The sequence below is a fragment of the Pongo pygmaeus genome, chromosome 13 (assembly GCF_028885625.2).
Source record: "Pongo pygmaeus isolate AG05252 chromosome 13, NHGRI_mPonPyg2-v2.0_pri, whole genome shotgun sequence".
Lineage (NCBI taxonomy): Eukaryota > Metazoa > Chordata > Mammalia > Primates > Hominidae > Pongo > Pongo pygmaeus.
In genome coordinates this window covers 111,009,766-111,021,992 of record NC_072386.2, presented here as the reverse complement: position 1 = coordinate 111,021,992, position 12,227 = coordinate 111,009,766, and the positions used below count along the sequence as shown (strand labels likewise).

The 12,227-nt window shown below is 41.7% G+C and overlaps 1 protein-coding gene across 4 annotated transcripts in view; it reads left to right on the top strand.

Annotated features, from left to right (window-relative positions):
* Nucleotides 1-12,227, top strand: part of CDK5RAP2 (CDK5 regulatory subunit associated protein 2) — a 183,965-nt gene that overhangs the window by 148,134 nt on the left and 23,604 nt on the right. For all 4 annotated transcript variants that reach the window (XM_054502815.2, XM_054502812.2, XM_054502816.2 and 1 more), the window contains 3 exons: nucleotides 2,410-2,458; nucleotides 5,190-5,362; nucleotides 9,874-9,993. In XM_054502815.2, the coding sequence (XP_054358790.1) occupies nucleotides 2,410-2,458; nucleotides 5,190-5,362; nucleotides 9,874-9,993 (342 nt within the window). The remainder of the gene's footprint in view (nucleotides 1-2,409; nucleotides 2,459-5,189; nucleotides 5,363-9,873; nucleotides 9,994-12,227) is intronic.

Here is a 12,227-nt window from a genome sequence, read left to right as displayed (position 1 = left end):
TCCTGGTGTGGTCATGGGTTTGGTTAGGAATGGAGGTGAGGTTTTTGATGGGTCTAAGATCTGGAGACCTGGAATGCTTAAAGCCTGCCCCAAACCAAGGGTCCCCACCCTGTGAAGTTCTTGAGGAAGATATACAACTAAAGAACAATGTGAATGTGGCCAGGAGCAGTGGCTCACACCTGTAATCCTAGTGCTTTGGGAGGTTGAGGCCAGGAATTCAAGACGAGCCTGGCCAGCACGTTGAAACCCCGTCTCTACTAAAAATACAAAAAAATTAGCTGGGCGTGGTGGTGTGTGCCTGTAGTCCCAGCTCCTCATGAGGCTGAGGCATGAGAATTGCTTGAACCCAGGAGGCACAGGTTGCAGTAAGTTGAGATTGTGTCACTGTACTCCAGCCTGGGCAACAGAGCAAGACTCCATTTCAAAAAAACAAACAAACAAAAAAAACCAAACTGTTAGAATGTGAAGCAGAATATCATGTTACTTTGTTTGCCTGGCTAGTACCTGAGTAAGTCCTAAGCTTTTTGGAAGGCTGGGCTGGCACTGATGGTCCATTCTCAGGGTCTGTAGGGTCAGTCTTATCTGCTGAATGTTGGTAAGCAGCCCAGTGCAGGTATGAGATGAAAAATGTTGACTAAGCTGTTCTTTTAACACACAGTTGTCCCTGTCCATTAGGGATGGTCTTACAAGCTGGTTCTTCCAGTAAAAGTCTTGAAATCTGACTCAGTCAGGTGTGGATTTCCCCCTTGAAGAGAATTGTAGAGGACAGAAATGTGGAGTCTTGAGAGCATCCACTGATGAAGGCCTGTCAACCTCTGTCTACCTTTCAAGAAGCCAAAATATCATGCCATTTTTGGCCAGGATGTAACCAAGAGGCATAGGTTTGTGATTGAAGTAGCTATAAGGATATCTCCATCTCTCTTGCTTAACTATAAAATGTAGTAAAGTAAGGGAGAGTGTGATCAGACAAAGGGAGAGTTGAAACATTAAACCTCCTGTATTTCCACTTCTTTGCTTTAAAACAGAGGTACTAACACTGTGCTCATAGGATCACTGTGAGGCCTGAAGGAGATAGTAGATATTAGGGAGCCATACTCAGGCCCTGGTGCCTGGTCACTCAGGCCTGTGTGACTCATTTCTGATGGTGACAGTGCCCTGCCGTGGTAGGTGACTTTCTACCACTTAGCATGTTGCACTGACTCTTGGTGCCCAGGTGGCTGGCCTGGTGGGTGATAGGGAACCTGGATGGCCATAGCAGCCAGCCGTGTGAGTTTGTAGGTGGAAACTTCTAGACTTAAAGCAAATGTGCAAGGATTCAGTGATCTTTTCCTCTATACTGTGGTGTTTGAGAACTTTTCCTTTTAGGAATAGTTTTGAAAATTGCATGTGTGGGTGCAGTTTAATTATAGTCTCATTTTTCAAGTACAACTATAGAAGAGTTTGTTTTTTTCTTTAGCCACGCATCAGTTTCTTCAAAGAGCTCATCCCAGCCTGCAATTTCCAGGGTTCTGAAGTATTTTTAAAATAAAGTTGTTAGTCTCTTTGAAATCTAGGCTCATGTGCTTCCTTTCAAACAGCAAATGATGACATGCAGGAAGAGAGCAGAGCATCTTTTGCCCAGCTACATTCTGAGCTTTATTTTGTTTTCTTTTGTCATTTTTAAAAATCATTTCCCCTGCTGTAGACAGTGGGTTTTTTAACTGTACTCATGTACTCCTTTCCCTAGTTTTAATCCTACTTCTGAGACCCTTCCTAAGGAAATAGTTAAAATGCAGATAAAGCTGTATGCACAGAGATGCTTATTTTATTTGTTTGTAAAAGTGAAAATTTGGAAATGACCTAAGTGTTAAATAGAGAACTGGCAAAATTGTGGTAATGCATGCCTACAGTGGAATATTAGTGCAGGCATTAAAAATGATGTTTCGGAAGCAAATTTAGTAAGAGAAATGGCTATAATAATAATATACTAAGTGAAAAAATTATGTTGTAATATGGTATCTTCCATGCCAAAATGCATGAAAAAAAGAATGGAAAGAAATCCAGTAACTTGGCTGTGGGAGTGCCAGGATATTGATGTTTTTTTGATTCTGTTACCCATTTTCTGTAATGAGCATATATTCTGTTAGTATCAGAGTTTGAGAGAAAGAAAAAGAAACCTGCACCAGCAATACCTTGTGATTGCTTTTTAGATTCAGTGCTGTCACCTAGAACTAGTGTCAATGCAGTGATAAAGGAGAAGTCTATAGTCTGAATTGTACTCTTGGTAATCCTACTTTAAATATCCAGGATTGTTATAGAGTGTTTAAACAAGTGGAATAGTGCTTCTGTAAATGTATGAGCAGGAAATTATTAGGGAACACTTAAAAACATTTTTTTCTCCTCCTTTCTTGATGTTATTTCTGCTTCCAGGAAAATCAGTTGGAGTGGAAATGAACACCCAGAATGAACTGATGGAGAGGTGAGTGTGTAACATTTGTTAAGAAGACTTCCTAGGACTTTCTAGGTCTGATTTACCTGCCAGCTTTTAAAATATTTTGGCTCCTTCCCATTCTGTTTGTTTCCTGCTTCTTGTAAATAAGGTATAAACATCTATGGAACTGACAATGGCCATACAAAACCAAGAGCTCATGCCATATGTCCTGTTGCTTTCATTCATTCATTTCAGGTTACTTGTGTCATCTCTATCAGGTGATTTGAACCAGATGACATATTCATTTGTTGGCTCCCAGATAGCTGCAAGGTAAACTCCAGACTCCTTAGCCTGGCATTTGAGGCCCTTCTCATTCTGACCCCAATTCTCTTCTCCCCTGCCCGTTCTCCTCGCTTCCCTTCCCCTGATGTACCCCATGTTTTAGTCCTATTTGGCTTTGTATTATTCTCCACACCACAGCTGTGCACTCTGCCTTCTTCCTCTTGAAGTTAGAAAATCATTGTTCAGAGTCCATTCAAATGTAAATGAACCTGGTTCTCCCCAATACCCTCCGTCTCCACCACATCCCAGCGTCAGTGATTCTTGCTGTAGCACTTGGACATAATTACCTTACAGCATTTACCACATGGTATTGTAATGCTTTCTACATTTATCTTTCTATTCCCAGAATTCCTTGGAAGAGGAAAGGAGCTAGCTAGTGTTCACTAGGTATTGGTATGTGTCAGCTGCTGTTGTAGGCATTTCACATTTACTAGTTCTCACCATATAAAGTTTGAAGTAACTATTTTAGGATGAGGAAGCTGTGGGTCAGAGTTGCATATTTGCCATTATGAGGCAGAGCTAGGATTTGAACTTCTGTCACACTCCATCCAATGCATGTCCTCTTCGTGTTATTCCACATTGTCTTTTGAGGGCAAAGCCTATGTCTTGAATATCTCTACCTGCTCCAGCTCCAAGTTGCTGGCATGTAGTTAGAGATCAGAAAATATTCATGGAATAAATGAATTGTATAATTTCTTAGCTTGTGTCTATGGCCAACTGAAAATGCCAAGGTCTTGCCCTCCTTTATTTAGTTGTTAAAGATTCTGAATGCTATTAATGTTGCTGTGTACTTTCCTCTTCTTTAAAGATGTGGTCCTTTGGGCTTCTGGGAATGAAATAGATACCAGTCTAGGGTGCAGACTTGTAGATTTTATTGGCATCACGAAGGGCACTTGCATCATTAGAGCGAGTAGGCAGAGAGGTATCACAGCTCACAGGAGGACGTTTTAATCAGGGCTTTTGCAAATTTAAAAGAAATACTCTTCTCCCACTGCAGTATTGTCAAAGATCCCTCCCAGTTCAATCCTCCACTTCCATTCTTATAATAATAGATCACATCCCACTGGCATGCTTTAGAGAAGGCAAGGAAGGCTTCCCAGAGTGGGACCATTCTTAGCTGAGATCTAAAGGGTAAGAGTCGAAGGGGCTGGGGGCTGTCAGGAGAGTGTCCAAGCCTGAGGCAAAGGAGACAACGGTCCCTTTGAGCATGTAGCTGGCACATAGAGGGTCAAAGCTGGAGAGGCAGGCTGGGTCTTGTTGGGCTGGTCCTCAAATGTGTTAAAAGTCCAAACGCTATTCTATAGGAAGTGTAGGGAGTCTTCGAAGGAAGGTAAGCTGGGACTAGACATGATCACATTTGCCATTTAGGAAGACTGCTGGGGTTGCTTGCAGAAGGAGTTGGAGTGAGGGATGGAACCTCTTTAGCCTCCTCAACCAATGTGCCGCTCCTTTTCATTTCTGACAGATTTGTTTTTTTCCTTCTGTTCTGCCTCTCTCAACTGTAGTTTAACACGGGCCACTTCTAAGTCAATTAAGTGGGTGCCCTTGGCCCATGCTGCACTTCTGCAAGCCAGCAGCAAGCCTGTGCATCCATCACACTGGGCAAAGTTGCATCAGGTGTTTACCTGTTAATGAATGCATTGCAGCCTTGGAGTCTTTGCTGTTGTCTGAGCTCATGAATAATGAGACTGTGGCTGTTGACAAGAAGTAATAGGAAAATGTGGGAGAAAAAAAGAGCATCAATTAAGGAGTTTATCTCTAATGGAGATTCATGTGGGCTTTTCACAGCATTTGGTTTTTTTTTTCTCATGGCTTAGGTGGTCCTTGGGAAATACAGGTTAATAACCAGATGATTGCTAGAATAACGACATTGAAACCTGCTTGGGAACCATGAGGGTTTTGAGGTTTTTTAATCCATAGGCCATCTCACGGTTTTGGGCTGGGCTCTCACATTCTCCTGGGGCCTTGGAGCCAGGCAGGCCTGGTTGAAATCTAAACTGTGCCTCTGACCAAGCCGTGAGACAGTGGGCCAGTTTATGATGAGCCCCAGTTCCCCCACTCTAAATGAGGATAGTAATCCCTACCGCAAAGGGTTTCTGTGAGGCCCAACTAAAATCTCAAATGCATGGTATAGAGAGGTTATTTGGTAAACAGCTGCCGTTGACCCAAGTCCTCTTGGGTCCCTCCCTTGTAAGCAAGGCTGTGGCGCAGGCACAATCCCCTGCTTCCCCTTGTTGGCTCCAAACTCAAGCACACTGAGCCTGTCTTGCTTTTAGAGTGTCATTGCTTAATGCTGTAGGGAAATAAAAGGTCTGACTGAAGTTGCAAACATGGGGGAGTTACTAAGAGTAAAGTAATCTTAAGTATTCGTAAGTCATAGTCCTGGCTTGGGATTTTAGCATGGGACATGATTTATCTTTCAATCTCAATGGTTAAGGATTGAGGAAGACAACTTAACCTACCAACATCTTCTACCCGAATCTCCTGAGCCTTCAGCCTCTCATGCGCTCTCTGATTATGAAACGTCTGAAAAGTCCTTCTTCTCACAAGACCAGAAGCAAGATAATGAGACAGAGAAGACTTCAGTTATGGTGAACAATTTTTCTCAAGGTAAGCTAAGCCTCATTAAGCGTTTTAAACATGGCCTGATTAAAACAATAATTTGCCATCTTACCTTAGTAAGCAGAGTGTGGTGACATTTGAATATTTCTCTGATGAAAGGAGATCCTATTAGGGCCAGTGCTGGTCATTCAGAGTATCATTTATCACTAGAGAAAGCTATGGTTGTTGAAAGTGTTGGTGATTGGGGAAAAGTCATTTTTATTGTTTAAATGACGACTTAATATGTGACTTGCCATTTCCTGCAGGCTGTGTGTCATTGAACTTGTATGTCAGTGCAGATTTGGTTAATTTCCTATTGTTTCTTTCAAACTCATCCTAAGGCAGGGTCAATTCAGAGACTCTTCTGCTTTGAGTTTCCCAAGAGTATCTAGCCCCCTGTTCTGATATTTTTATAGAAATACAACATTTGTGATTGTAGGAATCTACTTTGTTTTCCTTTAGTGTGACCCATGGCCCGTTGGGTCAGGCCTTTTGTCTTAGTCTATTTGGATTGTTGTAACAGAACGCCATAGAATGGGTGACTTATAAACAGCAGAAATTTATTTCTTACAGTTCTAAAGGCTAGGAAGTCCAAGATCAGGGTACAGCCAGCATGGTGAGGTCCTTCTTCCAGGTTGCGGATTCCCATTTTCTGGTTGTATCCTCACATGCAAGAAGGAAGGCGAGAGAGCTGGGGTCTGTTTTATGAGGGCACTGATCTCACTGTGAGGGCTCTACCCTCATGGTCCTACCATCTCCCAAAGCCCCCACTTCCTAATACCATTATATTGGACTTAGAGCTTCAACATAGGAATTTTGGAGACACAAGCATTCAGTCCATAACACCTTTGCTCTGCCTCCGACCATGGACTGAGTTAGCAGGTGAAAATTTTCACAGCGGCCCCATGCAGTGTGTAAAAGAAGTAAGTGTGGTGCCTTTGTCCCGTGGTGGCCTCTGAGTCTTCTTGAGGACACTCAGGACTCAGAGGAGCCCAGTTTGAAGACAGAAGACATACCTAGGGTGTGAAGTCCGCATTGTTGGCGTAACTGAGGTATCAGCTGGGGTCCTCCAGCAGCGTCATCTAGCCCTAGTTTCTTTGGATTTCTGGCTGTATCTCTCTGCAGTTTTTGTGAGTTTCTGAGTACTTGGTTTTTCTTGGTCATTTCCGGCTCTGCATTCTGCCTTTCCCAAATTTAGGTCACACCACGAATTGTTTCCCTGTCCCTAGTGCCACTTCTTCTGTATTGTATCCATTCAGTGTGTAACTCAGTGACTTGCCAAGAATCCCCAGAGACCACTCCCACGAGGACTTTGTGCAGACTTGATTGAGGAACCAGAAGGAAAGTGGTGTTTACAATGCAGCAACCCAAATTATTTAAACGGGAACTCTTGAGATCTCTATTCTTTTCACTAGGCAGTTCCCTCTGCTCCCTCTTGGCTGCCCCTCTTTTTCCACCCTTCACCCTGTCCACCACCCCAACCTTGTTCTGTTTCTAATGTAGAATCTTTTAGGCATTTCTTCTATTTCTTACTCCTCTGTGGACCCATGACCTTGGGCTTATGATGCCCTCTTAGTGGGTTACCTGAACTGGGGCAGTGCTCCCTGGAGTCATCCCAGTAAGCCCACCATCATCTTTTTTGGTGTGTCTTCAGCCTTTTGCTCTCTGCATCTAGTTTTTCTTTTGTCTTTTGTCATATTTATGATTTGGTAGAGAGATAATTTAGTATTTTTCTCACTTAACGTTCTGTCATAAGCTTTCCGACACGTTGTTACATAACATCATTTTTAGTGGCTTTAGAATAGTCCATTGAGTGGCTGAATTGCAGTTTTCCTTCTGTTCCCCTGTCGCTGAACATTTAAGTCATTTCCAGATTTCACAATTGTAAACAATGTTGCAGGGGATATCTGTGAACATGAAGCTTTTCCCTTATTTGGGGACTTTTCTTAATACAGATTCTATAAATTGGAACTGCTAGGCAAGAGATACACACTTTTTTTTGTGGTTGCTTATTGGATTTACGTATTTAAAAAATTAGCATTTGTCAAAAGGGCATTATTCTAAGAGAGAGAGATTTTTCTCCCATTTTGTAAAGGCTAGTATAGTGTTTCCTTCTCTTCAGTTTGGCTGCATAATTAATAAGTGGTGTCCAGTTCAACTGGGAATGTTTCCTTAAGCCCAAGTGATGATTCCGCCTCCTGGCCAAAGACTCAGTGGAAGATGGCATGTTTCGATTGCTGCTAAGCATTTATGGCCCCTTCTCACGGTCATGAGTGTGTGACTTGGATAAACCAGCAAGGAAGGTTGCAGTCAAACAGAAAAGTTCCTGACTGACTCCGACCTGACTAGCTGCTGGAAGAAGATTTGCAGGGCACCAAGGCAGGAGCAAGGAGGTACAGTGCCACGGGTGCCAGACGTTTAAGGAGTGCGGAGGTGCAATGCTGTGGGCGCCTGGAGTTTAAGGAGCGCGGAGGTGCAATGCCTGGGCACCTAGAGTTTAAGGGGCGCAGAGGTGCAGTGCCGTGGGCGCCAGGAGTTTAAGGAGTGGGGAGATGCAGTGCCGTGGGTGCCAGGAGTTTAAGGAGCGTGGAGATGCAGTGCCGTGGGTGCCAGTAGCTTTTTGCAGACAAGAGTCCTTCCGTGCTGTGCTGCAGCGAGAGCTACGACATTCCACCAAATTACTTGCCACACTTCTGGCATTAGCAGGAGATAGCTGAAGGTCTGGGAATTAAGTCATCTCATAAACATTCAAATTCATGGTAAAATTACTATTTAATTAGGAAAAGATCTGTAACATTGTGCTACTTTTAAATGAAAGTCATTTTGGAGGAATTAAAACTGGGTCATAACATTAGTGTAATGTTTTAAAACAAACATTACTAAGATATACTGAGTATACCCTAATTGATAAATTAAAGACATTAGTTTTGCCTTTGGATACTTAATGTGTTGATGCTTTAAACACTGACTCTAGAAACCTACCCCTGGATTGGAATTGTGCTTTCTTCTTTCTTTGTTAAAGTGAGATGTGGCAGAGGCTGAGCAAATACATGCTCATTTTGGAAAATTTAAAATGTTATGTATTATTAAGTATTATGTTAAAATGTAATATAGAATTTTTGAAAAATCTAAAATCTGCCACCTAAAGGCAACTGCTATTAATATTTAGATATATTTCCTTCTTTCAGATATTTGTGTCTTTCCTTGTCTGTACAAATTTTTAAGTAGTGTTCTGTGATATTGTGAAGTATATATTTAGTCTTCCTGGCAGTATCCTTCGTAATGAACCAGTAAACATAAGCAAATGTTTCCCTGAGTTTTTGAGCTGGTCTAGCAAATTAATCCAACCCCAGGAGGTGGGTGAGGGAACTGAATTTTTAGTCAGTTGGTCAGAGGCACGGGTGAAACAATTGGGGGCTTGTGATTGGCATCAGAAGTTGTTGGAGGGGGCAGTCTTGGGACTGAGCCTCAACCTGTGGATCTGATGCTATCTTCAGGTCCAACTGAATTAGAGGACACCTGGCCGGTGTCTGCTGCAGAACTGTTTGCTTAGTCTGTGGGGGAAAAAACCCTCACATTTGGTCACAGAAGTCTTCTGTGTTGATTGTTGAGTGAGTGTATGGGAGAAACTTAATTTTTTTTTCTATAAGTTGTGATTATGTTATCAATCTTGAATCTAAGATTTAGTATGATATATTTTTTATGATATATATAGTCTTCATAACATAATTTTAATAGCTATGTAATACTGCATCATCATGAATGTACTACAGTTACATTTGGAGTTACTTCAGTTCTTATGGTTACATCCAGTGCTAAGGTGAACCTTTTCCTCCATTCTGGCAAATGCTTGTCGGCATCTCTGGTGGTCTCTTTAAATAGAGTGCTAAGAGTTGAATTATTTGGTAAAAGACATTGGAAAATAACTTTTCTAAGGCTAATTATAGAAGTAGCCCCAAAAGGTCATACACATTTATACTCATGCTAATAAGATGTTCTCTTGAGATCACTTTTCTTATTACCATTCTCACTAGCATTGTTTTGCTTTATATAAGTCTTAAATTAGTAAATGATAAATGGATAACATATTCCTTTCAAAAAATTAGTCTCGAAAATATCTGGATTCATTATGAAGGTAGTTTAATCAACTCTCAGGCAATTCAAGCAGACTTGAAAGTGATCTGTTAGTTTCGCCATAAGGAAGATTTTAAATTAATATTTGATATTTAGAAGAATAAAAGGCTACATTAGAGTTAGCATTAAAATTTTATGGAATATAATTTTTTCTATGTGATGTAAAATATCTTCCTCATGGAGGGCTGTAGAGAATCATTACAGAAGTGTGTCTGTGGGCTGTGGGAAATAGCTCACCCTCCCCATGCCTAGGAAAGAATTGCCAGTTGCTAACCATCTTAATACATCCAATACTGTTTGGAATTTCAGGATCCCTGCATAATCCATAAATTATTCAATTTGTTGGGGGTTCAGACTTTAAATTAAAAATGGCTTCCTTCCTGTAGACTTACTGATGGAACACATACAGGAAATTCGAACTTTGAGAAAGCGTTTAGAAGAATCTATTAAAACAAATGAGAAGCTACGGAAACAGTTGGAACGGCAAGGATCTGAATTTGATCAAGGTAAGGAAAGACCTTCCTAGAGGACTGTACATGTCTGTGAGTGCTTCACTGTGACGCATTTGCCTGAGTAAGCATCTGTGTACAAAGCAGGTGCTTGATAAATGTTCATTTCTCCACCTTGGAGAAGTCTGCCAGCCTCTGGCATCCTGAATTGTGACTGGCATCTCATTTAACTTTGGAAGCTGGAGAGAAATAGATAGGAATTTTAAGATAAAACAAAGCAATATATTGTCTTTTCATCTATAATGGATTATAAAAATATCAGCATTTTAGCAATCTGGTAAATTTCACATGCCAGTCTAAAGATCACACATATTCCTGCATAAACACAGTTAGCTCCGAATAGAGTGATCGTCCATGAAGAACTTAAAAATATTACACGCCCCTTCCCCCCGCCAGCATAGGTAAGACATTCACGTGCTTCAAAAATTAAAAACCTCCATTCTTTACCCATTAACCCTGTTTTCCCTTCCTTCTTCTCCACTTTTTTCTTGTTTTTCTTCTGTATCCTTAAAAGTGTTTTTTAAAATGCAAATACCAGCATATATTCTTACTCTTCTCTTCATCCCAAAGGTAACATACTCTATATCCATGATTCTGTCCATTTGTCATGGAGCAGTAAATCTTGGACATCTTTCCTTATTGCTCTAGAGAGAGTTCCTCATTCCGTAAAGCATGTATCTTGAAAGCAGCTTGGCGCACTCAGAAAAGCCCGAGTTTGTCTGGTTGAACTGGCCGGAGTGTGGACCCTGCTGTCCCATTTATTAGCTTTGTGACTTAGAGCAATATACTCATCTCTCCCAGTCTTAATTGTTTCATAGAACAGGGTCATTGCGAGATTAAATGAGGCAATGTTATGAGTAGGGCCTTGCTCAGTGCCTCACTCAGTAAATGGTTGCCTTTATCATCATTATCAATTTTATTTTACTGTTTTATTCTGTATAACATTGCAAAGCTCTGCAATGGGCAGGGACTCTAATGTCATTACCATTTTTAGGGATGGTAGAATTGAGTTCTGGAAAGATAGTGCTCCATGGCAGCAGCACCCGAGTCCTTGGACCCTTGTCCAGGTCTCATTCTTCTCTAGCCATCATAGCTACCAGCCGGGAGGGACATCTTTCCCAAGTACTGTGCATGCTGCAGCTTGCAAGGGAAACCGAATGGCTCCATCTCGCCCTCTCCCTCTCTCCTCCCTCCCTCCTCCCTCCCTCCTCTCGCTCACCGCGCCCATTTCCTGCACCTACCCCCCTCACCCTCAGGGAAATTGATTGATCTGAGTTATTAGTTGTATCAAACACAGGAAAGAAATACACGCCTGGGCCCTTCACATTCACTCTTGGTAATGCCTGAATTAGATTCATTCTGTTTTACATTTTCCCTGGCAAATCCAATTATAGAATTATTTGGGGGCTCAAATGGCCACCAGCTACAATGGAGCAGACAATTGCTCTGGAGAGTAATTCACTCTGACGGGAAGGTTTACAAAAGCATTCATGAAGTATTTACACTGGTGGAAAGACGTGCTGTTCTCACCATGTTGTCACAATGTCTGAAAAGACAAAGGAATAAAAGTGGCTCCGCCTCCCCCTGCTGTGAAATGTTTACCTTGGGGAGCAGGCCTGAGAAAGGTATGGCTTCTTACGATATCGAGGTGGAATATTGTTAAAAACCGGCCTCTCATGTGTTAGGGATTCCAGCTTGTCACCAGTTGTACAGGCTGATAGTGATGACCCTCAGAGGAAAGACTGGCCTCCTAGCATTGGAAGTGGACCTCACTAGCTCAGGTTTAGGCCTGTCAGGAACTGTTCTTTGGCCTATTTCTTTGCCAAGAAATACTGCCTCCAAAGCTACCACCTTAGCTTTGGTCGTGGTAGACTTCTGTAGATTTTTTCCTGCTTGTTCATATTACTTTTTGGTGCTATTTTGGCTTCAGTCTATCATTAATTGTTTTAGTAATACAAATGGTAATAGCAGTAACAATAACATCAATCATTTTTATTGAGTTAATAGAGACTTAGGGAAGTGATGCGATTTGCCTGAGGTCATGCAGCTATTAAGAAGCCAGAGCCATGGTTCAAACCCAGGTGTCTCTGAAAAGATACCAGAGTTCACAGGGGAGAGTGGAGGAAGATGGTCGGGAGAGACATAGTGAGTATAACAATTAGATAACATTGCGGTAAATGAATCATTAACATGAGAAAAAGGTAGTGCTGTAGAGTGGAAGAACTGTCAGC